Genomic DNA, 25159 nt, shown 5'->3' with positions numbered 1-25159 from the left:
ATAGAAAAGCAGAGATATTACTTTTGCCAACAAAGGTCCATCTAGTCAAGGCTATGGTTTTTCCAGTGGTCATGTATGCATGTGAGAATTGGACTGTGAAGAAAGCTGAGTGCCGAAGAATTGATGCTTTTGAACTGTGGTGCTGGAGAAGACTCTTGAGAGTCCCGTGGGCTGCAAGGAGATCCAACCAGTCCACTCTGAAGGAGATCAGTTCTGGGTGTTTATTGGAAGGACTGATGCTAAAGCTGAAACTCCAATACTTTGGCCACCTCATGCAAAGAGCTGACTCACTGGAAAAGACCCTGATGCTGGGAGGGATTGGGGCAGGAGGAGAAGGGGACGACAGAGGATGAGATGGCTGGATGGCATCACCGACTTGATGGACATGTGTTTGAGTGAACTCTGGGAGTTGGTGATGGACAGGGAGGCCTGGCATGCTGTGATTCATGGAGTCACAAACAGTCGGACACGACTGAGCAACTGAACTGAACTGAACTGAAGTTCCAAATAATTTGACTCAGTCTTGGCTAAAACCATAGTTATAAATCATTAAGTCATAAGCAATCACAAGATTTAATTAGAAGCCTTAGCAGGAAAGACGTTTATTGATACTAATACAGGTGCTTTTGAAAATAAAAAGCCCTGGATTATCTGTCACTGGAAAGAAGAGAAAACTGAAGAATATTCACAAGTAAGTCATCGTACAGACACACACATGCGCAGGACTAGCCAGATAAAATAAAGGTCTTAACACCTATTCTCATTTTCTTGAAATTGAGTTTCTGACAGGTCTGTTAGCTGTGATGATTTGCTTTTCAAATGGAGATATCCTAACAAAATATAATACTTAACCTCAAACACACGATCATTACCAAGCCTGCTTTTCATGTTTGCTGCGAGAAACTGAATTTACTATGTTTGTTATAGAAAATTACATTTGTTAGAATGTTTCTTTTAAGAAACTGGATCTATCATCCACGTTATAACAATCATTTCAGGGCCTGTGTATATAAACTCACCATCTTTGACCTCATTAACTTATATTTGTAACTCTACCACTTTCTAAGTGACATCAAATTAGCTGCTTTTGAGAGCAACAAAACACTTCTGTCTTTACCTTCTTGCTACAGGCCTGTGTGACAAAAATAAATCCCATGATTCTAAAACAAATGCAAAGCATGCTTCTTTGTCAACATCAGAACATTTATTGAGCACTTTGTAAATGTCAGGCACTGTGCCAAGCACCTTTGCGTATGTCGTCTTAAGCCATCCTCACAACAGCCCTGTGAGGTAGGTACAAGGATTATCCCCTCTTTGAGTTGTTGAGCAGCTTCCCCAACAAAACGCCACTAGTCAATTGCATTGTGAAGAGCTGTTTGCCCTGGAGAAGGGCACACTCCTGGGAAAAGACAGCCGCAATAACAACCTTCTATTGACATTTGAGTGTTTTCTGTGATTAGCGACTGGGATCATAGCACCAGGAGAGTAACGACCAAGAGGTAGACGTTAAAAGGAAAACATCCAAGATGAAAAAGATTTTTCTAGGTATAATGCAATATGGGAGAAGGAATTCAAGCATTGGGTAGGAGTTGAAATAGATTGGACATCTATTTCATTTATTTCTATGGTCAAATAGATATCACCTCTGAGTCCATTATTCTCTTCTTTCTTTGAATTTTCCACTTCTCTCAACTCATCACTCTCTCCCGCTACCTAGTCCAATACACCAGCACATTCAGTCTTTTCTCCATTCAACATGTATTGACCTGCACTGTCCAATATAGTGGTCACTAGCACATGCAGCTATGTGAGCTTATCAGAACTTATTAGAAGCAAAACAAAAAATTCAGTTCCAAGGCTGCACTAATCACATTTCAAGTGCTCAGTACCCATCTGTGAAAGTTCTAGGACAGTACTCTTTCAGACAGTTGAGGCAGTGATGGTAGCCGCAAGAATGAAAAATCTGAGTTCCTGACCTTGAGGAGTACACAACCTTAGAATTTATTAAGAGTAATACACACTGAGCCCTTGTTGTCAAATGGGCACCCTGCTAAGCCCTTTCGGAAGTGACCCTTTAGCTGCATCCTCCTAACACCATGAAAGAAATGCCGTTATTACACTTATTTTACTGACAGGATGAGATGCAAGTACACCTTGTTTTATTGTGCTTCACTTCATTGCACTTAGAAGCTATAGAGTTTTTCTTATTTTACAAGTTGAAGATTTGTGGCAATCCCACCTACATCATGCAAGTCATTTCTCAACAGTATTTGCTCACTTTGTGTCTGTATCACATTTTGGGAATTCTCACAGTATTTCTAACTTTTTCTTTATTTTGTATTTGTCATGGTGACATGTGCTCTTTGACATTAGTACTGCAAAAAGACCATAACTCATGGAATGCTCAGATGATGGTTGACAGTGTTTTTCTTTTTTTAGCAATAAAGTATTTTTATTTTTGGCCACCCTGGCTTGTGGGATTTTAGTTTCCCTACCAGGATTGAACCTGGGCCCTCTGCGGTGAAAGCTCGGAGTCCTAACCACTGGACCACCAGGGAATTCCCCAGCAATACAGTATTTTAAATTAAGGCATATACACAGTTTGTTTTAGACACAATGCTATCATGCACTTAATAGACTACAGGATTGTGTAAACAAACTTTTATGGGTACCAGGAAGCCAAAAAATTCCTGTGAGTCTATTTATTGCTGTGGTCTGGAATCCAGTAACTCAGAAGTATGCCAGGTACACTTAACTTGTCCAAGGTGTGTGAAGAGTAATATGGGGCAGCAAGACCAAGGGAACATTGCAGGTCAAGAAAGGAAGGTGAGCTAAATGCCATTTGGGGATTTTAAGGAAGGTCAGAAGTAGATAGGGCTTCCCTCTTAACTCAGTTGGTAAAGAATCTGACTGCAATGCAGGAGATCTGGGTTCGATTCCTGGGTCGGGAAAACCCCCTAGAGGAGGAAAAGGCAATACACTCCAGTATTCTTGCCTGGAAAACCCTATGGACAGAGGAGCCTGGTGGGCTACAGCCCATGGGGTTGCGCAAGTAGGACACTTAGCGACTAAACCACCACCTCCACAGAAGCAGAGAAGGATTCAAGCCAAATCTGTCTAGATCATGGTTGCTCAACACGTGGGCCACAGACTCTCTACATCAGAATTACCTGGGGTGTTCCTTAAAAGTGCAAACCCCCTACACCCCATTAGGAGCCCTGTGGGTGGGGCCTGGGAATCTATGTTTTAAACAAGCTTCCTGTCTCCATCTCAGTGCTTCTTTCCTGCTCACTAAAGGAGGTTTCATTCTTTCTGGAGTTTTTTCTCTACTCTTCTCCAGTAGCATATTGGGCACCTATCGACCTGGGGAGTTCATCTTTCAGTGTCATATCTTTTTGCCTTTTCATACTGTTCATGAGGTTCTCAAGGCAAGAATACTAAAGTGGTTTGCCATGCCCTTCTCCAGTGGACCACATTTTGCCAGAACTCTCCACCATGACCTGTCTGTCTTGGGTGGCCCTACACAGCATGGCTCATAGTTTCATTGAGTTAGACAAGGCTGTGGTCCATGTGATCAGTTTTCTGTGATTGTGGGCTTCATCCTGCCTTCCTTCTGAGGGATAAGGATATGAGGCTTATGGAAGCTTCCTGATGGGAGAGATTGACTGTGGGGGAAACTGGGTCTTGTACTTATTGGTGGGGGGGCCATGTTCAGTAAATCTTTAATCCAATTTTCTGTTGCTGGGTGGGGCTGTGTTCCTTCCCTGTTGTTTGATCAGACTATGGTGGAGGTAACGAATAATGGCAACCTCCTTTGTTGCTGTAAAGAACAATATTGCATAAAAACCTGGAAAGCTAGGTCCATGAATCAAGATAAATTGGAAGTGGTCAAACGGAAGATGGCAAGAGTGAACAGTGAACAATGACATTCTAGGAATCAGTGAACTGAAATGGACTGAAATGGATGAATTTAACTCAGATGACCATTATATCTATTACTGTGAGCAAAAATCCCTTAGAAGAAATGAAGTAGCATTCATAGCTAACAAAAGAGTTTAAAATGCAATTCTTGGGTGCAATCTCAAAAACGACAGAATGATCTCTGTTCGTTTTCATGGCAAGCTTTCAATATCACAGTAATCGAAGTTTACGCCCCAAACAGTAATGCTGAAGAAGCTGAAACTGAACGGTTCTATGAAGACTTACAAGGCCTTTTAAAACGGACACCCCCAAAAAGATGTCCTTTTCATTCCAGGAGACTGGAATGCAAAAGTAGGAAGTCAAGAGATACCTGGATTAATAGGCAAATTTGGCCTTGGAGTACAAAATGAAGTAGGGCAAAGGCTAACAGAGTTTTGCCAATAGAACACACAGGTCATAGCAAACACCCTCTTCCAACAACACAAGAGACAACTCTATATATGGACATCACCAGATGGTCAATACTGAAATTAGATTGATTCTATTATTTGCAGCCAAAGATGGAGAAGCTCTACACAGTCAGCAAAAACAAGACTGGGAGCTGACTTGTGGCTCAGATCATGAACTTCTTATTGCCAAATTCAGACTTAAATTGAAGAAAGTAGGAAAAACCACTAGACCATTCAGGTATGACCTAAATCAAATCCCTTACAATTTATACAGTGGACGTGACAAATAGATTCAAGGGATTAGATCTGATAGACAGTGTGCCTTAAGAACTATGGAGCTATGGAGGGAGGTTCGTGACATTGTATAGGAGGCAGGGATTAAGATCATCCCCAAGAAAAAGAAATGGAAAAAGGCAAAATGGTTGTCTGACCAGGACTTACAAATAGCTGAGAAAAGAAGAGAAGTAAAAGGCAAAGGAGAAAATGAAAGATATACCCATTTGAATGCAGAGTTCCAAAGAGTAGCAAGGAGAGATAAGAAAGCCTTCCTCAGCGATCAGTGCAAAGGAATAGAGGAAAATAATAGAATGGGAAAGACTAGAGATCTCTTCAAGAAAATTAGAGATACCAAGGGAACATTTCATGCAAAGATGGGCTCAATAAAGGACAGAAATGGTATGGCCCTAACAGAAGCAGAAGATATTAAGAAGAGGTGGCAAGAATACACAGAAGAACTAGACAAAAAATATCTTCACAACCCAGATAATCATGGTGTGATCACTCACCTAGAGCCAGACATCCTGGAATGTGAAGTCAAGTGGGCCTAAGGAAGCATCACTACAAACACAGCTAGTGGAGGTGATGGAATTCCAGTTGAGTTATTTCAAATCCTAAAAGATAATGCTGTGAAAGTGCTGCACTCAATATGCCAGCAAATGTGGAAAACTCAGCAGTGGCCACAGGACCGGAAAAACTCAGTTTTCATTCCAATCCCAAAGAAAGGCAATGTCAAAGAACGTTCAAACTACCACACAATTGCACTCATCTCACATGCTAGCAAAGTAATGCTCAAAATTCTCCAAGCTGGACTTCAAGAGTACATAACTGTGAATTTCCAGATGTTCAAGCTGGTTTTAGAAAAGGCAGAGGAACCAGAGATCAAATTGCCAACATCTGCTGGATCATCCAAAAAGCAAGACAATTCCAGAAAAACATCTACTTCTGCTTTACTGACTACACCAAAGCCTTTGACTGTGTGGATCACAACAAACTGTAGGAAATTCTGAAACAGATGGGAATACCAGACCACCTGACCTGCCTCTGAGAAATGTGTATGCCGGTCAAGAACCAATAGTTAGAACTGGACATGGAAAAACAGGCTGGTTCTAAATTGGAAAAGGAGTATGTCAAGGCTGTATACTGTCACCCTGCTTATTTAACTTATTTAACTTATTTAACTTATATGCAGAGTACATCATGCAAAATGCTGGCTGGATGAAGCACAAGCTGGAATCAAAACTGCCGAGAGAAATATCAATAATCTCAAATACACAGATGACACCACCCTTAGGGCAGAAAGAGAACTAAAGAGCCTCTTGATGAAAGTGAAAGAGGAGTGAAAAAGTTGGCTTAAAACAACATTCAGAAAACTAAGATCCTGGCACCTGGTCCCATCACTTCATGGCAAATAAACAGGGAAACAGTGGAAACAGTGAGAGACTTTATTTTCTTGGACTTCAAAATCACTGCAGATAGTGACTGCAGCCATGAAATTAAGATGCTTGCTCCTTGGAAGAAAAGCTATGACCAACCTAGAGAGCCTATTAAAAAGCAGAGACAATACTTTGCCAACAAAGGTCCATCTAGTCAAAGCTGTGGTTTTTCCAGTAATCATGTATGTATGTGAGAGTTGGACTATAAAGAAAGCTGAGCACTGAAGAACTGATGCTTTTGAACTGTGGTGTTGGAGAAGACTCTTGAGAGTCCCTTGGACTGCAAGGAGATCAAACCTGTCAATCCTAAAGGAAATCAGTCCTGAATGTTCATTTGAAAGACTGATGCTGAAGCTCAAGCTCCAGTACTTTGCCACCTGATGAGAAGAACTGACTCACTGGAAAAGACCCTGATGCTGGGAATGATTGAAGGCAGGAGAAGAAGGGGACGACAGAGGATGAGATGGTTGGATGGCATCACCGACTGGATGGACATGTGCTTCAGAAAGCTCCAGGAGTTGGTGATGGACAGGGAAACCTGGCGTGCTGCAGTCCGCGGGTCGCCATGAGTCGGACACGACTGAGCGACTGAACTGAAAGGAGTTTTCAGCATCACTGGTTCAGGCCAAGGTCCCGTTTGTTCCCCCTTCTTTCCCTTGCCTTCGACCTGACTATGGATTTAGGCTGGAGGCTGCGCTGCGTAACCTCGGACAAGCCTCTCAAGAGTCTCAGTTTCCCCGTACGTAACACGGGGAGCCCGGCGGGCCCGCGGCGAGGCTCCCTGGAGGCCTCGCACGTCAGCCGCCTGGCGCACAGTAGGCACCCAGCAAGCGCGAGCCCCGCCGGGCCGCCAGAGTCCCGTCCCTCTCGGCCGGCCCGGGCTGCCTACCCTCGCAGATCTGCTCCCACAGGTTCTTGCTAGGTAGCTCCGAAACCTGCACCGGCGAGACGGGCAGATCGAGGGACTCAGGAGACACTACGGGCACCTGCGTCCTGGCAGTAATGGACGACTCGTTGGAGACTGTCCCTTCCAAGCGCTGGGCGGTGCGGCCCACAGGTCCGGGCGCCGCCATGGCCGCGGTCATGGCCGCCGTTTCCACGGCAACCGAGCGCCCAGAAAGGCCGCGACCCGGAAGAAGCCGTCTCTTGCGGGGACGGGCCGGCGAGTCGACATTGACTTCCGGGTCACGGCGGCGCGGGCTCTCACGTGGAGGCGGGGAACTTTGGCCTTTGGGTGAGTTCGGAGAGCGCGTCGTACGCGGGACGGAACCAGGACTGCAGACTGAGTCTGGGGATTTGCGTGGCGAGCCGAGGGACCAGACGAGGATGGCTTGCACCCTCAGATCCACGTCCCCCTCGTCGCCGGTCTGAGGCGCCATCCTCAGGAAGTTCTCCCGCCTTGGAGCGGACCTGGCACCCGGCGTAATCCCTCCCTCTTTGCGGAAACCTTGGTGCGGTCGGGCGTTTGAGGCGGCAGTCTGCCTTCGCGGCTCCCTTGCTTCCTCTTAGTGAGCCTGCGGTGTGAGTTGGGTTTTGGAGCACAGGCTCCGAAGTTCTGCGGGCTGGGTTCGAATCCTTGTTTTACCCCTTGCTGGCTTTGGGACCCAGGGCAAGTAAATTAAAGTCTCCAAGTCTCAGTTTGCACGTCTCTGAGATGGGTTATTTACACCGATCCTCATGAGGCTACTGCTAGAATTTAAAAGCGCTTTTGGAGAAAGCATTTTGCGTTCTTAGGCGACGCTGTAAGGTTTATTTCCTCTTCCCTTCTTGAAGGAATGAATACACTTGGGATGTCGGGTTTGAAGGAAAGGGTCTTCTTCACTGCCGAAGAGGACAGTGCTGCAGTGTTTTAAACGATGGAGATAGGAAGAGAAAGGGATTAAGCTGGCGACAAACTCCCTTTGACTTCTTCGTTGTTACAGATCTCTAGACCACTCCTCCACTTGAGGCGCCCTTGGCTCCACCCTCTCCGGTTTGGCACCTTCTCCCTCTCCTTTGCAGGCCCCTCTTCCTCTGCCCACCCATTTAAACGTTAGAATTCTCTGAGGTTCTGTCTCAGGCTCGTTCTGTTCAAAGCTTACATACCATCCATATATTTCTAAATTTATGTCACCCATATCAGTCCAGTCACCTCTGAGCCTCAGACCCATACAGCCAGCTGTCCACCAACATCTCCCCATGGATACCTCAAGGTGTCTGGCGTCGCAGAGAGTCAGACACGACTGAGCGACTGAACTGAACTATTCCAACCAGACTGTTGCCTTCAGTCACCTCTCCGCAGTCACCTTACACTTCAGTTTTTTTGTCTTAGGGCTTAGCATTTCCATCCTGTGCTTGCCCAAGCTGGAAACCTCTTCAGAAAGTTTGCTGACAACTGGTAGGCCAGATTTGATGACCTGTCTTACTCTGACCTTACCACTGTGCTTGCTTTTATCACATGTATCACTGTTAACACAACTCTTTCCCATCCACACCTGCTTGCTTCTTGATGGCAGGGAAGTCTTTTGTTCATTTCTGTGTCTCTAGCATCCCTTCCTTCATTCAGTGAGCATTTATTGAGCACCCACCCTGCTAGGTACAAAGCTGGGCCCTGGGAACACAGCAGAAAGCCAGACAGCCAGGAGGAAGCGTGCGGTTGATCCCTCAGATCTCCAGGTGCTATAGGAGCCAACTATGAGTGAACTTGAGCTACAGCTCAGACCTGGCCTGGCTCTTTGAAACAGCTTAGAGTGAGGCATGTCCAGCCTCTGGGCTCTGAGGCTGAGGAAAACTGCTGGATGAAGCAGCTCCTGGCCTTTGCTGCCCACTGTCCAAAGCTCCTGTGAGGAGCCATTTGTTTCTGGATTCCCTGAGTGTCTCCATGTCATCTAGTCCAGGAAGCAGGACCTGGGCTGGTGACTGGAGTGAGAGACTAGTCCAACTGGAAGCTGAAATGTATTTGATGGCCCACCCAGCACCTTCTCATAGGCGCCTCGGTGACAGCCTCCCTCCAAAAATAAAAAGCTGATCATTCAAGGTCATTAAATGTTGCCAATTTGTTTGAAAAATTAAAAACATTGAAACAGGCTTATAGACTGGATGTGGCTCCCACCACCACCTGTGAGCCTATGATCTCATCTGGTTCATTGCCTCTTATGGATGGGGAAACTGAGGCCCAGAGAAGCCTTGCTAGGTGGCAAGACTATATGGAATCACCATTTGAACATTCTCAGCCCCAACCGGGCTCCTCACCATACCTCGCTTTTGCTCTCATTCTTAGGAAGGTAATTAGAAGAGAGTTACCCTAGGTATAGGCTGGGGCAGTTAATTTCCAGATGTAAAGCAACAGAGCTCTTCAGATGAAGCAAGGGTTAATTATATCACAGTTATTATCTCTGCTGAGAATCAGCAAGAAGAGTTAACCTAAGATTTCTGTCCCCTTCACCCAGTAAAAAAGACACCAGGGGCAATGCCTGGCCTGTGGCTTGAGTGCAGGTGTTTCAGTGGCTGGCACAGGGTACATTTCTGTGGGATGAATGATTAGGCTTAAGAGGCTTGAGGAAGGGGGTTCGGAAAGCAGTCAACAATCTACCAAGCACTTTCCATGGATTATTTCTTCTTTCCAACAGCTCTCTGAGAAAGGACAGATTATCTCCCCCCATTTTCAGATGGGGAAGTTAAGGCCCAGGGAGGATAGGTGATTGACTTAAGATGAGGGAGCAACGTGGATTTATTTGAACCTGAGGCTGTCAAGATTTAAACGGGGTTTCCTAGGTGGCCCTAGTGGTAAAGAACCTGCCTGCCAATGCAGGGGATGTAAGAGACTCAGGTTCGATCCCTGGGTTGGGAAGATCCCCTGGAGAAGTGCATGGCAACCCACCCCAGTATTCTTGCCTGGAGAATCCCATAGACAGAGTAGCCTGGTGGGCTACCGTCCATGGGGTCACAGAGTTGGACATGACTGAAGCCACTAAGCACGCACTGTTTCTTCCATCATATTTCCCTTTGCTCCCCAGGAATCGTGCCCATTTTCCCAGCCCCTAACCTTTCAGACCATCCACTCCAAGAAGAATGACTCTTGGTCATACCTAGTGGAGTTGTACTCAAGGCCACTTCGTGTGGGATTAATTAGTACCATTTCTTTTTTTCAGGAATGATCACTAAGGCTCACAAAGGAGAGGTGGGCCTTGGGCTCCCAGAGAAAAAGAAGAAGAAGAAAAAGAAAGTGGTTAAAGAACCAGAGACTCAATACTCAGTTTTAAACAGTGACAACTATTTCGCAGAGGTTTGTCCAAGAGCCACACCACCCTTGAAGGATGTGATCCAAGAGCAGGCACCCAGAATGCCTCTTGTGAAGAAAAAGAAGAAAAAGAAGGGTCACAGCACCATCTGTGAGGAACACCTTGAACCTGAGATCACATTACGTGCTGGACGGACTGAGCGGTCACGCAGCCCCAGGACGCAGGCACTTGGTCTGTCTGAGTCCCTCAGTGCAGAGAAGAAGAAGAGGAAGTCCATGTCCCCTGGGTCAAGGGTGAAGACCTCTCCAGACCCCAGACAGGACGAGGAAGTGACCAGAGTTGGCAAGAAGCTCAAAAAACACAAGAAGGAGAAAAAGGCCAAGGAAGCTACAGCCTTGTCAGGCAGGGACCCTTGGTTCTGCGAGTCTGGGAATGCATTGTATACTCACTCAGCTGGGAAGGATGGCGTCCAGGAGCAGGCAGCCTCGGGACAGAAGCAGAAGCAAGGGAGTCCCAGGGAGCACAGCGTGAAGATGAAGAAAAAGAAGAAGAACAAAATCCACTGGGAGGGAGATCCCCCTCTGGGGCGCCCTGAGTGCTCCTGGTCCCTGGAGAGCAGCCCTACGAAAGGAAGTAAAAAGAAGCCAGTCAGAGTTGAAGCTCCAGAATACATCCCCATAGGAGATGGCCCCAGGGCCTCTGTGAAGAAGAAAGTGAAGTCCAAGAAAAGGGGGGAGCAGGCAGACGCTGAGGAGCCAGCTCTGAAGAGGAAGAAGAAGAAGAAGAGGCAGGAGAGCGAAGTAGCAGAGGAGCCTTGGGAAGAGGTAGGCTTTCCTTCAGAAGCCAGCTGCTTGGGGAGAATAAGGGTGAAAGTTCGGAGTGTGTTTGTGTGTGTAATCAGTCAGAAAAGGGGGATTTACTGACACAGATAACTGGAAAGTTTGATAGCTGTCTAGCTTCAGGTATGGCTGGATCTGGGCGCTAGTGTAATATCCCCAGTAGTACAGGTATATATCCCTTGCTATCGAAACTTTACCCAAGTTTTCACTATTCTGCACTCAGGGTCTGGATTAATAGGATTAAGGTTTTGAGTTGTTAATGGGACTTAATTACTATTAATAATTATTAATAATTATTTTTAATTATTAAAATTTATTAATAGGAATAAGTTTTCAGATAAATTCCTCTTTCTAAGCTCTTACCACTTGCTATCTAAAGCTCAGGACCCAAATAGTTCTTGAGATAATATGATGTCCAGAGCTATCTGAGCTCAAGATACACAGTTTAGGGATCAAATTAAATTTGGATCACAGAAGATGCCTATGTGGCTTTTCCTCGCTCTGGCCTTTGTATCTTTCAATGCTGGTTTTAGTCTCAGGCTCCTCCCCACCCCAACCCCGAAGTGAGATGGTCCCAGCATCTCCAGACTTTCATCATAGTAGTTAAGCCACCCGCAAAGGGAGAAGGGCAGCCTCTCTAAAACGATTACAGGAAGCGTCCTGGCACTGCTCTCCCAGCTCTCCATTGGGTCACACAAACCAGAAGCCCTGGTCTGAAGCCAATGAGTGGGCAGGGGCTGACAGCATCCATCCCACTGGCACCCTACTGTCCAAAGCTGGGGGGAGGTGGGAGTCCTGTTACCAGGAGGAGGGGAAGGGATGGCCGCCTGCTGGAGATGGCAGAGATGTGCTGTCCATCCAGACCAGCTTCTGGGATGGGGGCGGGGAGGAAGGGGGTGGGCTGAGCACGGGGACCCGGAGGCAATGTGAGCGAACAGAGTCCTCCAGGGCTCAGTACATGGGACTCAGGCTGCCAGACAGAGCACACCCGAAGCACGAAAGTGGCAGTTGTCACTGCTGAAGACCTCGGGGAAAGTGGCCATCCTGAATCTCACTGTCGCAGGGTCCTGCAAGGGGCTGCACAAGGCAAGGACACCGTGTGGGAGCTGAGACCTGTGAGGGGCCGGGGCCGTCTGTGGCCGGGGAGCAGCAGGTGCGGAGACCTGGGAGGAGCAAAGGGGCGGGGGTGGCAGGGGCTGGGCCGGCAGGGGCCTGGCTGAGACTGTAGCCACTGCAGGGGTCTAGATTTCCTCGTAAATAAGATGGGAGCCCATGGAGGGTTTGGGAGGATGGGGTGGTGTAGTCCAGATGTGGTGGTTTTATTATTTTTTAATTGAGATAGAACTGACATAGGGCATTCTGTAAGTTCAGGATGTCCCCAAGCTGCTGTGTGGAGTGGACTGGTGTTGGGGGTGGGGAAGCAGCGGTGGAGCCTGTCCTAGTGGTTCAGGCAGGAGAGAAGGTACTGACTGGAACTCGGAGTTGGGGGGCGTGGGGCATGGTATGGAAGGGAACTGGGGGGGATTTAGGTTCGCTGCAGGGCTGCCAGCCCCCGCCTCTGCCTCCCCTGGCCCCTGCCCGCCCTTCCTGGCCGTTTGGTGTCACCTGGGAAGTGAGGTGTCGTCTGGCAGGGAAGGTCATGCTCTCGGCCTGAGTCAGGAGATCTGGGTTAGTGTGAGCCCTGTCCCTGAGCTGTGTGGTGACCTCGTGATGGTCCCTTTACTGCTCTGAGCCTTAGTTTCTTCATCTGGCAGATAGGTCAGTGCCACAGTTCTGAGGCCAGAATTGGGGAGCGTGGTGGAAGAGAAGGGCTTCGCAGGTAGCTGAGCAGTCAGGAATCCACCTGCCAATGCAGGAGACGTGGGTTTGATCCCTGGGTTGGGAAGATCCTCTGGAGTACGAAAGTAGGAAATGGCAACCCACTGTAGTCTTCTTGTCTGGAAAATTCCATGGACAGGGGAGCCTGGTGGGCTACAGCCTCTAGGGTCGCAAAGAGTCTGCTTCAACTTAGCACCAGTGGAAGAGAGGGGAAGGCAGTTGTTGTGGGGGAGGTGGGGGGGGGATGGCGTGGGAGAGGGGTGGCGCTTCAACCTTGCGTCTTTTCTGGACTCGCACAATCTCACCTGCTGGGCTGCTCCAGTGGAGGCCATGGTCCACTTGAGCCTTACTTCCTCTGCCTTCTCTGCAGGAGCCCGACGCGGACTTGGAGGTGGTGTTGGAAAAGAAGGGCAACATGGACGAGGCACATATAGATAAGGTATGGCTGGTGCTCATCATCCCCCACCTCCCCCAGCCCCCCAGAAACAGGCTCACCTCCTAACTGGCCACAGGAGCCTGGTCCCGGAGGCGCTGGGGGCTTCTAACCGGCCACAGGAGCCTGGTCCCGGAGGCGTCGGGGGCTTCTAATCGGCCAAAGGAGCCTGGTCCTGGGGGCGTCAGGGGCTCCTAACCGGCCACAGGAGCCTGGTCCTGGAGGTGTCGGGGGCTTCTAACCAGCCACAGGAGCCTGGTCCCGGAGGCGTCGGGAGCTCCTAACCGGCCACAGGAGCCTGGTCCTGGAGGTGTCGGGGGCTTCTAACCAGCCACAGGAGCCTGGTCCTGGGGGTGTTGGGCGCTCCTAATCGGCCACAAGAGCCTGGTCCCAGAGGCATTGGGGGCTCCTAACTGGCCACAGGAGCCTGGTCCCGGAGGCGTTGGGGGCTCCTAACCAACCAAAGGAGCCTGGTCCCGGAGGTGTCAGGGGCTCCGCAGGCCCCCAGGCCGGCCTCTGCCCCACCTCCAGGGGCAGGGAGCCTGTGGCCGCCCTCAATGCTGGGAGAGCCCTTGACTGCCACGGCCTTGGCTGAGGAGCATCTGGTCCTTCAGCATCCCAGGCTGAGGTTGTCCTACTCCTGACTGCCGCAGGGGGAGGAGAGGACATGTCCCCAGAACCCGCAGGCTGGGCAGGGGAGACAAGCTCTGCCTGGCCCATGTGCCACCTCCTTGGCTCCTTGCAGCAGCGTTGTTTTTCTTTTCTAACTTTATTTAAATATAATTGACATACAATAATTACACATATTTAAGGTGTACAGTTTGATGAGTTTTAATGTATGTATCCATCTAGGAAACCAGCTAAGCAATTAAGATAAAGAACATACCCACCATTTCCAGAAGTTTCCTTGTGCCCCTTTGTAATCCATCCCGCCCTTCCCCATCCCCGGGTAACTGCTTCTACTCTGTCACTGTGAATTAGTTTATATTTTCTAGAATATGTGTATAATTGGGATTATACAGCAGTGCTCCTTTATAAACAGGCTTCTTTCACTTAACATAATCACTTTGAGATTTAGCTATATTGTTGCATGTATCAATAATTTATTCGTTGTTATTGGCTGTCCAGTATTCCTAGTACTATTTGTTTTGATGTTAAAAACATTTTCAATTGTCAACTGAATTGCCTAGATTGCCTTTGGAAAAAATAGTTGACTCTGTGCGTGTCTGATGTGTGGTGTAGGTCTATTTAGAGGCTCTCCATTGAGTTTCACTGATCTGTATGTCTGTCTTTACACTAGTACCTCATTGTCTAGATTACTGTAACCATATAATAAGTCTTCAGTCGGGTAGTGTAAGTCTCTAGCATCATTCTTTTTTAAGTTACTTTGGCTCTTTCACGGCCTTTGTGATTCTATATAAATTTTAAAATTAACTTGTTGATTGCTACCAAAAAATACTGCTGGGGTTTTGATTAGGATTGCCTTGAATCTCTAGACCAATTTGGGGAGAATTAACATCTTAATAGTATGAAGCCCTCTGATCCATAAGCATGGCATCTTTGTCCATTTGTTTAGGTCTTCTTTAATTTCTCTCAGTAATGTTTTCTAGTTTTCAGTGTACAGGTCCTACACATCTTTGTCAAGTTTTCCTTAATTATTTTATATTTTTGGTGCTGTTGTAAATAGTATTTTAGTTCAGGTTTTCATTGTTGCGTGTATTGCTAGTCTGTAGGAATATAATAACTGTTGTACAGAAGCTTTAGGATGGATTGTTTTATTGTGGACCGGCTTCTGCTATTGTCATGCCCAGAACTTATGTGGCAGCCGGCCTTTTGGAATTGGGATATTTTGTGATCCTGGACCCCAAAGCTTATCAGAACAGCATAGTAAATAACTACATAAATGTGGCCTTGGGCCATTGCTGACGAGGTGACCTTGGCAGTCACCAGCCCCATGACCCCGTGTAGGGGGCTGTGATGACCTGACGAGGCCGCACTGGAGAGGCACTCAGCAAGGGCCTGCCCAAAATCTGTGCTTAGTAAGTGGGAGCCATTCACCTGTCTGTGTCCTCAGGCCGCGTCAGGGAGGGACTGCTGGACAGAAGCCGCAGGGTATGATGTGGGCACAGCCCGGGGGTGGCCCCACTGCTCCAGGAGAGAGAAATGGAGGAGTGCTTGCAAGCCAGCCATGTACGAGCATGGGGGGCCTACCAGACGTTTCATGGAGAATTCCCTACCTGATGCCTTTAGGGCCCTTCTCCCTGGAGGAGGAGCAGAGAGAATCACTAGGATGCTGCTGCCAGAGCCCAATCCAAGGCTTGGCACAGAGTGCGGGTCTCTCAGAACCGGGAGCTCCCCAGCCTCCTGCAGGGCATAGTCTCTGGGGGCGAGGAGGCCCAGCCTCCTGCAGGGCATAGTCATTTGGCAGGAGGGGAGGGGGGTGGGGAGGGCTGGGCTGCAGGGGCTGGTGAGACCTCCCAGAGAAGACAGGTGAGCGCTGACTCGTCTAGGCCCAGCCCCTGCCCGACTCTTCTCCCAGGTGTCCCAGCCACTCACATGCCACTTGTCCCTGCAAGGCTCACCAGCCACCTCTCTGCTTCCTATGAATTTGTGCCTGTTAAGTACTTCACAGTTTCTAAGAAAACTGTTTTGGGTGACAGATGGCCTCGATGTAAGTGAAGCTTTCTGCTTCACCTCTCTGTCTATTTTTTCTGTAAAAAGTTCCTTATGTCAAAAAAAAAAAAAAAAGGTGGGAGAAGCAACCTGAAATCCCACCACCTAATAATAATCGCTGTTAACCCTTTGTTGTTACATTCTTCCAGACTTTTCCTTTGTAACAGTATACCTGTGATTTCAAAGCAGCATGCAGTCATAGGCTGTATACTGTTCTTTTCACTTTTATCACTTAGCAGGTGAGCTGCTTTCCACTTCGCTGAGTGCACATCCACTGAAGTTCCACATGGTTCCTCGCTGGCAGCTTGACTCCCCTGTGGGAATCTGCCATCACTTTCTCTTTCATCCCCACAGCTGCCACTCGACTTTGTTTTATGTAGTTTTGAACTACATAAACAGTCACCTCGTTTCAGCCTGTGGCAGATGAGAAGAGAGGAGGAAAGGCCACAAACTAGGGGCAGCTGAATTACAACTGAACCCTTGGGGGGAAGGGTCAGGCCCTCGAAGCTTCTGTATCCAACTTCAGCGTCATTAGTGCGCTGACTGTGGCCTTGAGCCACTCTGCTCACAGTGTGTGAGGTCCCTGCTGTGCCGGGGGCTGATAGTCTTACGTTCCGAACCAGTTCATTGTGAGCGGGGGACTTTCTCACACCAGCCAGTAAGTCCCTGACATACTCAGCGTCCTGCAGTTCAGCTCAGCCTGCTGCTCTCTGCCTGGAGATACTGTCAGATCCCTCAGCTGAAAGGCTCTGTCCCACCAGACTACTCCCCACCCCCACCCCCCACATTCAGATGTCAGTCTTAAGCCAGGTTGTCAGCTGTGCCTCAGACCAACCAGCTACATATCAAGAGGTTCCAAAGACTTCCTCCTTGGGTTCAATTAATGTGCCAGAGCAACTCACAGAACTCACAGAGGCACTTTACTCGATAGATCACTGGTTTATTCTAAAGGTATATAATTCAGGGGCAGCCAGAAGAATGAGATTCACAGGGCAGCGGGGCTTGGACTTGCCATGCCCTCCTGGAGAGCTCCAGTCTCACCAAATATCCAGGGTTCACCAACCTGGAAGCTCTCCAAAACCCTGGCCTTTTGGGTTTTATGGAGACCTCATTACTGATACAGTTAATTAAATCATTGGCCATTTGGTGGTTGAGCTCAATCTCCACCTCCTGGCCTCTCCCCAGAGGTCAGGGGGGTGGGCCTAAAGGTTTCAACCCTTTAATCTGGCGGTTGGTTCTCCAGGCAACCAGCCCCCATCCTCAGGTGCCTCCCAGAGTCACCTAATTAACATAACAACTTGAATTGTTCTTCTCAAGAGATTCGTAGGGTTTTTGGAACTCTGTGCCAGGAATGGGGTGAGTCTATATATGTATATTTCTTGTTGTATATTTCTTACTATAGATTACAGTATGACGGTTCTCTGTCTCCCAGTTATCCTCTGAGGTAGAGGTATTCGTCTGTTTGCGGATAAATAGACCATGATACAGAAAGATTAATTGACTTACCCAAACTACACAACTAGTTACAGGCGGTGCTAGGATTCAAACTTGCCAATCCCTGTCTCAGCATTCTGTGTTCTTTCTAGAAGATGCTGTCAGCAAGAGAATTAACTACAATATCCTTTGCACAGCCAGGGCTGTGGGCCGTATATTTTGGGAAAATTTCAACCCCAAATGGCTCTTACAAACATAAGAAGGTTCTAATGCTAAAGGTAGATAAGCGTCTTGTAGTCTAGAAAGATTCATCTTTTTTCTTTTTTTCTGTCACATCTTGTGGCTTCTGGGATCTTAGTTCCTCCATCAGGGATTGAACCCAGGCTCCAGCAGTGGAAGTGCTGAGCCCTGACCACTGGACCACCGGGGGGACTCCCTGGAAGATTCATCCTTAAGGAATGGAAAACAAGGATGAATGAGGCCTGCACAGCTTAGGCCAAGGAATTGCTCCTTCAGGTGCTTAGAGAATATTTTTGACAAATGCCTCCTGCAGTCTGTAGCAGAACAAAGCTGCCTGAGATACCACCAGATCCCTCAGGTGAAGATCCCTTCAGTCTCTCCCTGACTCCCACCGCATCTCTGTCCTGGCTTTGAAGCTCAGAGGAAACTGTCTGTCTCATTGCCCTCTTCGCGTTCCTTTCCCTTGCTCAGGTGAGGCGAAAAGCCTTGCAAGAAGAGATTGATCGTGAGTCGGGTAAAACGGAAGCTTCTGACACCAAGAAGTGGACAGTAAGTTTGCCACTGGGCTCCTTGAGGAGTGCTCCAGCGTCCCACCCACCCCTTTCACCTTGTGGAGCGGAGGGACAGGAGGCCGAGTCCATCTGGCCCAGAGGCAGCCCCAGCCCGCCAGCTGGCTCCCTTCTCCACAGAGCTCGTCCTGAGCTCATTTCCTTCCTTTTGGGAGAGGTGCTTGCCTACCTCCTGGAGAACTGGCTGCTTGAGATAAGCTGCCTGGACCTTTGTCTCCTCTTCTGGACGGGCGGGATGTCCTGGGCACCAGTCTCTTGGGGCACATGATGACGAGCCCTTCCCAGCAGTGGGCGGTGTCCTCAGAAGGCTGCTGGCACAGGGGAAGGGGGCAGAGGTGGGGGTGTGTGTGGCAGGCCTCTGGTCCAGTTGGAGTAGGAAGTTTCCAAACCAGGGCCGAGGAGATGGGACAGGAGCATGGGGCACGTGATCTGGCTGAAGTGGGGATGGGAGGGTGTGGTGGGCACTGCTGGGGTATGTGTGTGGGAAAGCGGGGAGCTGGGGTAGAACTCAGTCTGCAGGCCCGAGGCCTAGGAGTGGGCAGAGGGAAGAGAACTTGTTAATAGGCGTGGATCTGGGGGAAGAGGATCCAGATGCCGGGAAGGTGTGTCTGCTTGTGCTGTTTGAAGCTTTCATAGCGGAACACAGAAAAGAACAGTTGATTTGAATCTAAAGACCCGCGATCCTTTCTGAGCTCAGCCACTTTCTATAGCTATGAGACTTGAGCGAGTAACTTCCCTCCTGTGAACTTCAGTCTCCGCACCTGTAAACCGGGACTGGTGCTCTGGCCCAGTGGAGTATGGAATGCAGCTTGTCACGTGTCGTTCCTCTAGGGCCTCCTTTCTCTCCATCCGCTTGAGCTGGGCAGAGCTGATAAGATTCTGTGATTGAGTGAGGAAGGCCAGAAGCTGGCCGGCGCCACCCAGAGCCACAGCCCAGCAGCTTTACTAGCAGACCCGACCACAGGGGGCTGCCCTGGGGCTATACTGGCGGACCCGACCACGGGGGCTGCTTGGAGGCTGGAGTCTTCCAAAAATGCTTTAGTGGCACTGCCCCAGGGCCCAGGACCCCTTGACTGCTGAGGCACACAGTGGGCATGTGAGACCAGGTCCCCTCCAGGAGCTGGCTCCCAGGACTGGTCAGCCCCTGCTCAGACCAAGCGCAAGGTTGTCAGATGTGGCCTCATTCTAGAAATTGAAGGCCTGGGAAGCTATCTTTGGTCCTGTATTGGGGCCACTGTGAAGCTGGGGGAACTTGTCACCAGTTCACTTAGGGCAGCTGTAGTAATGACTGGTTCCTATTATTCTCCCAAAGCCGACCTAGAATTAAGAGCTCCGCTAGTGTTTGGCTTACAAGGGGAAAGTTCCTGGGTGGCACGGAGGTCAGCAGTCCTGGTGGGGTGGGTGGGTAGGAGGTGGGGTAGAACAGCCATCTCTTAAGAATTTAAAACCAACCAGGAATCCTGCTCTGGGTTGTTGGTATCAAGTCTGATCTGAGCCTCAGTGAGCCCTGTCGGGGGTGGGGGGGAGTGTTACACTCCCACTTTACAGATGAGGACATTAAGGACATTCAGAGAGGTTAAGTAACTTGACCATGGTAACACAGGTAGTGTTTGATCCTGAGTCTTCAGAGTCAGTCTTCATGGGGAGCTGGGTTTCTTGGGAAGGGAGCCTTCTGTTGGGCCACTTCTCTGAGGGGCTCTTTTGCATTTTCTCGAACATGGGTGATTAGTGCATGGGTGGTAGAGTACTCTGGACAGGAATTGGAACCCCAGGTTCCTGGGCTGACTCTGCCTCCCGACTCCTGTGACCCTTTACCTCTCCAGGCCTCCATGCCTTTCCTGCTAGAAAACGCAGTGCTTCTGCGAAGATAAATGCATTTCAGACTCCTGCTTGCGCTCTCCACCTCCACCTTAGGCTGACAGATGAATAGCCAGCTGGTGAGGCGTGTTGTACTGACTGCCATGAACTGGGGGAGGAGGAGTTAAGCAGACGGGCAGCTCGGTGTGAAAGGTGGCTCTGGTGAGGGCCAGACCCAAGACGCAGTTCCAGCAGGATTACTGAGTAGCCTGAGTCCCCTCCAGCTGCAGACCTCCATTTCCTCATCAGAGGAATGGGAACCCACAGCACTCCTCCCAGGGCTCGGCTGGAATTAAGAAGTAATTCCAGTGAGCCTTTGATCATCTGGAGCCTCCCTGGCTGGGGGCTGGGGAAAGACCAGGGCTTTGGAAGCCAGGAGAATAACCACCTGTTTTCTCTTACCACAGGGAACCCAGTTTGGCCAGTGGGATACTGCTGATTTTGAAAATGAGGAAAAGAAACTAAAATTTCTCAAACTCATGGGTGGCTTTAAGAATGTGTCCCCTTCCTTCAGTCGCCCCTCTGCCACGGTGGCCAGGCCCAACATGGCTCTCAGCAAGAAGGCGGCCGACACTCTGCAGCAGAAGCTGCAGCAGGACTACGACCGGGCCCTGAGCTGGAAGCACAGCCGCGGGGCCGGCCTCGGCTTCTCCACCGCCCCGGCCAGAGTCTTTTATATTGACAGGAACGCATCCAAGTCAATCAAGTTTGAAGATTAAACTCTGCTGTCTTGTGCCCCACAACACCCAACGTTGCTTTTATTGTTCTATCAGGCAGATGAAAGCCATAGGACAGTTGTCTTGAATCGAACTCCTGCGAAGATTAAGGACAACTGTGTTGATGCTTGGACAGACTGGGGTGAGGGCAGTTCCCTTCAAGACCCAGGAGAACGTGTTGAGTGGCTACTGTTTTCTGTGTGACGCTTCCATTCCTGTTGAAGACAGTATAACTAGCAGTAGCTCACACTTACCGAGTGCTTCCTGTGTGCCAGGCACTTACATGTCTCCCCTGCATTCATGTATTTAATCGTCAGGATTCGGAAACAGGTGCTATTATTATCCTCATCTTAGGACATGGGGTTCTGGGATGAGGAAACTGGGGATTAGGGATAAAGTAATAATATTGCCTCGGGTCACTCAACAAGTGCCAAGAGTTCTTTTGTGCCCCAAGGCCTGTCAACTATTCACTACACTGAATGTCCCCTCTAGGGAGTTTCACCCAAAATATTCATTGGGATTAAAATGTCTTTTGATTGAAGAAACAGAGGCATATTACATGTCTACATCTCAAACAGGAAGTGGGATTAATGTAAACAGGCAAGAGCAAGCTTGTTCCCCTCCCCCTTGTTGGAGTAGCCACAAGCAGAGAGCATTCCCACCAAACAGATGTGGCTGAGCTGCCTCTGCCACTGGGAAACTGTTTCTAAACCCATCATGCCTTCTGCAGTCTGTGTTCCTTCCATCCCCAGGGCTGTGCTGGGATTTAATCTTTCTGCTTTAACTGGATTCTGAGCAAGGCATTTAAGAGAGCAATTGGCTAATCCTCCACATGCACGAATGGCACGTTCATTCCCAGGGACGTGTTTATTGGATTCTTTCCAACCACAAGGAAGAGAATCCTAAGTGACTTCCATAGAGGAGGTCGAATGTCAGGAGGCACAGAGATGGTGACAGGGCGCTGCCTCATCAGCCTGGGAACAGTGTTTCCAAAGCATTGATGCTGCAGCCAGCCTCACAAACTCCCGGTACCGCCCTCCCGAGTGACATGTGACTACCTTCTCTCCATTCACCTAACATTTTGCTTCCCAGAATATAAGTTCTGCATGGGCCTTTTTCACACCACTTGGCTTGAACTCCCCCGCCAGACATGCTATCTCAGGCAGGCCTGGGCGGCCAGGAAATTCAGTCTCACATGGAAGGGGGAGTCCTGTGTAGGGAGTTGATTCAGCTTCCCATGAAGGAAACAAACGCTTCCTCTCTGCTCTACCATCCTACCCTGGCTTCAGCTTGTTGGAAAGATGGCTGTAGCAATTCCATGCAGCAAATCAAGACACTGGACTATTCCAGAGGGAGAAGAGAAAGCTTCTTGTGGTTCAAGGAAACTTCCAGAAGCCATTTTGTCATAACTTGTTGCCCAGCATTGGGTGCCCAGCGTTGCCCGTCCATTCTTGAGCCAGCCTGGCATGTAGAGGGAAATTCTCAGGCCAGTCAGGGAGATAGGTTCAGATGCTGGCAAGGTGAGTGTGGGTCCATTACTGGCCCAGCGGGCAGAGTGGAGGCCAGTCTGCCTGGGCCCTGGCCAGCAACCATTGGCCAGGTCTAGAGTCCCACATACCTGTGATAGCCGTGATTCTGGTGGCCCTCCACGGATTCAGTCTTGAGATACATAACAGAAGAGGCCTACACGGTAAGGTTCTGCATTGAGTTAGCTCTTCAGGGCATGTCCTCTTCCGACGGGTGGTCTTGATTCACCCTATAGGAACTTGGCCCAGTGTGAAAGGACCAACCACGTCTCTGATCCCTGTGTCTTGCTGAGAGCTCACATCAGTTTGGGCCTGCAAGGCTGTCAGGAAGGACCGTGCTCACCCATGTACTGTGTGATTCTGGAGAGTGGATGAGCAGTTGTCCCCCACCTGTCCCCATCATGGTCCTTCTCGTTAGGGGTGTGATGGTCAGGCCATTCCCCTCTCGCCGTCCAGTGTGTAGTCTCTCTGTGATAGGATTTGACTTTCTAGCACACTGGCTGAAGAGTTCCACTTGGCTTGGGAAGGTTTATTAGTCTGTTCCTGAAGCAGGGTCTAAGCAGAGAAGGTTGGACAGCCAAGACGGCAGGATGCCAGGTGTCCTCAGATTGAACTTAGCCTTGTCTCGGCTGCTCTCGTAGGTGCAGACCATGCTGCTCTAGCGACGGCTCCAGCTCTGAGGTTAACTGGACCTCTCTGTCCTTTTGTAAACTGAACACTGTCTTGAGTCACCCCTCTCCACTTTGCCCCATGTCCTGGGTCCTCCTCAAGCTTTCTGCAAGGTGTTTTTTTGGTGTGATTTTCCATGTTCATTTGTTGATTCTGTGTAGCACACAGCCTCTCTCCACTGGAACAAAGCAGTTTTTGGATTTTTACTCAGAATCTGGGAGAGGTGGGTGGGGGTGTCTGGTATGTAAGCACAGCCAAGGTTTTAGTTGAATATATAACCACCCTGTTCTCAAGCACGTTGGCCTTTTCTCCCTTGGGGATTTCTCACAGACTGACCCTCCTCCTATGTATGGCAAGGGCCTTCCCTCCTTACAATTGCCTTTATCCAGCTGTTCCCCAAACCTCAGGATTCTTAACCACTTTATTCCTTGAGGTGGTTTCCTGCTGTTTCCCACTAAATTCCTCCCTGAGGCCACCCTTCTGCATCTAGATTGGCCCATCAAAAGTATTTGCCGGATTAGAGTTCTTCCCTTAAAAATTGTGTGTTTAGCTCTACAAACAGAACTGTTCAGGTTCTATGCATCCCCCCCCCCCCCCCCCCCCCCGCCCATCCCAGTCCTCATTGGAACCTGTTAATATGTTGTGATAAAACAGGAGTTGAAGGTAGCAGATGGAATTAAGGTTGCTAATCAGTAGTATGATTTGACTGGGTCTACCCAGATAATCCAGGATTAAAAGTATCAATAGAAGACAGAGACAGAAGACTCAAGAGATTTGTAAGAGACACTCAACAAGCTGTCACTAGTTTGAAGACAAAGGAACCCCATGCCAAGGCATGTGGGCGGCCTCTAGAAGCTGGGAAAGGCAAGAAAACCGATTCTCCCTATAGACTCCGGAAGAATGCAGCCCGGCCAACACCTTCATTTTGAAGGAAAGACCACTGGACTTCAGACCAGTAGAGCTGTAAGGTGATAAAACTGTGACATTTTAAACCCCTAAGTGTGGCAGTTTAAAGCAGCAATAAATTAATACAGGTCTCATGCAGGTTTTCATTTTTACCTTATTTCCTAAAAATTTTTTCTTCTGGTTCCATCATTCTTCACTATCGTAGACCTCACGCCATGTAGGCTGCAGTCTTCAGAGACTGGCTAATTTAGTTAACAGGCTGGGGAGCCCACATGAGAACACTGAAAATCTCAGCTTTCACCTGGGCCAGGGTGACGCGTGAATCAGAAGCTGCTTTGGTGTAACGTATCCCTGACCTAATGTGAAAGTCCAAGTTCAGGTTAATGGAAGAGCAATAGAAATTCAGGCTTGACTCGGGCTTGGGCACTGATGCCATCTGGTGTATATAGACTCAAAATAGAAGAAATGACTTAAAAGTGCATAATTTGAATTTGCCAATTGATTTTTCATTTGAACAGTATCATATGGTAAAAGTGGTATAGGAAACGATTTTAATGGAATAATCTTGTGTAATAAAGGCCACTTGGGAATATTTGAGCAATGCCACCATGCTTTCTCAATGTATTTTGTTCAGTACACTCTGCTTCAGTGGAGGCCATTTTCTCAGCAGAATTCTTGGGGTGGGGGTGGGGTGGGGTTCACTGTTAAGCTGGCAGAAAATCCACAGCATATTCTTGGTCCCAAATTATTCAGTTAAAACATGAGTTTATATAAATCATAAAAAATTATGTTAGCTACTTCCACTGTGCAAACTGTAATCAGGCTTTTCACAGAGTAGACGTGAAATGTAGTCTGCTCAGTGGATACCTTCCAAAAATATAATGGTTTCGGGCCACTTTTTATCCACAACTTGGATGCATTTTCCTGCACAAAGGGTTCTAGGCTGTGAGTCACCACTATGACCAATATTCATGATCTTACTGATTCAAAATAAAATGTCAGTGGAAGCTCATTATTGGTAACACAAGAATCAAACTCCACCAAACTAGTAAAAAAGCAGGCTGAATCATATGCTGTTTAGGGTTACGGCTGCGAAAAAACCAGGCAGTATGTTTTGACACATACTGAGGATGTTTAGACACATTCTCTTCCGGATGAGTGAGAGTCAGTGGTAATT

General features: G+C 48.6%; 2 protein-coding genes across 6 annotated transcripts in view; one reads left to right on the top strand and one right to left on the bottom strand.

Moving 5' to 3' along the window:
- Positions 1 to 7461, bottom strand: part of IQCK (IQ motif containing K) — a 151151-nt gene extending 143690 nt beyond the window's left edge. For both annotated transcript variants that reach the window (XM_004020807.6, XM_042240479.2), the window contains exon 1: positions 6972 to 7461. In XM_004020807.6, the coding sequence (XP_004020856.4) occupies positions 6972 to 7461 (490 nt within the window). The remainder of the gene's footprint in view (positions 1 to 6971) is intronic.
- KNOP1 (lysine rich nucleolar protein 1) lies at positions 7255 to 24588 on the top strand. Of its 4 annotated transcripts, none has more exons than XM_027961687.2 (6): positions 7255 to 7316; positions 10213 to 11126; positions 12205 to 12294; positions 13330 to 13398; positions 18211 to 18288; positions 20573 to 24588. In XM_027961687.2, the coding sequence occupies exons 2-6, from the start codon at positions 10215 to 10217 to the stop codon at positions 20882 to 20884; spliced, it is 1461 nt and encodes a 486-aa protein (XP_027817488.2). In that variant the 5' UTR covers positions 7255 to 7316; positions 10213 to 10214; the 3' UTR covers positions 20885 to 24588. The 4 variants fall into 4 exon arrangements, with proteins under 4 accessions (XP_027817488.2, XP_027817491.2, XP_027817492.2 ...); XM_027961690.2 differs by having other exon boundaries at positions 7255 to 7504; XM_027961688.3 differs by lacking the exon at positions 7255 to 7316 and adding an exon at positions 7514 to 7603.
- Positions 24589 to 25159: the final 571 nt, after the last annotated feature.

Source organism: Ovis aries, chromosome 24 (assembly GCF_016772045.2).
Source record: "Ovis aries strain OAR_USU_Benz2616 breed Rambouillet chromosome 24, ARS-UI_Ramb_v3.0, whole genome shotgun sequence".
Lineage (NCBI taxonomy): Eukaryota > Metazoa > Chordata > Mammalia > Artiodactyla > Bovidae > Ovis > Ovis aries.
The sequence above is the reverse complement of the archived record's forward strand: the minus strand, read 5'-3'. Positions and strand labels throughout refer to the sequence as shown.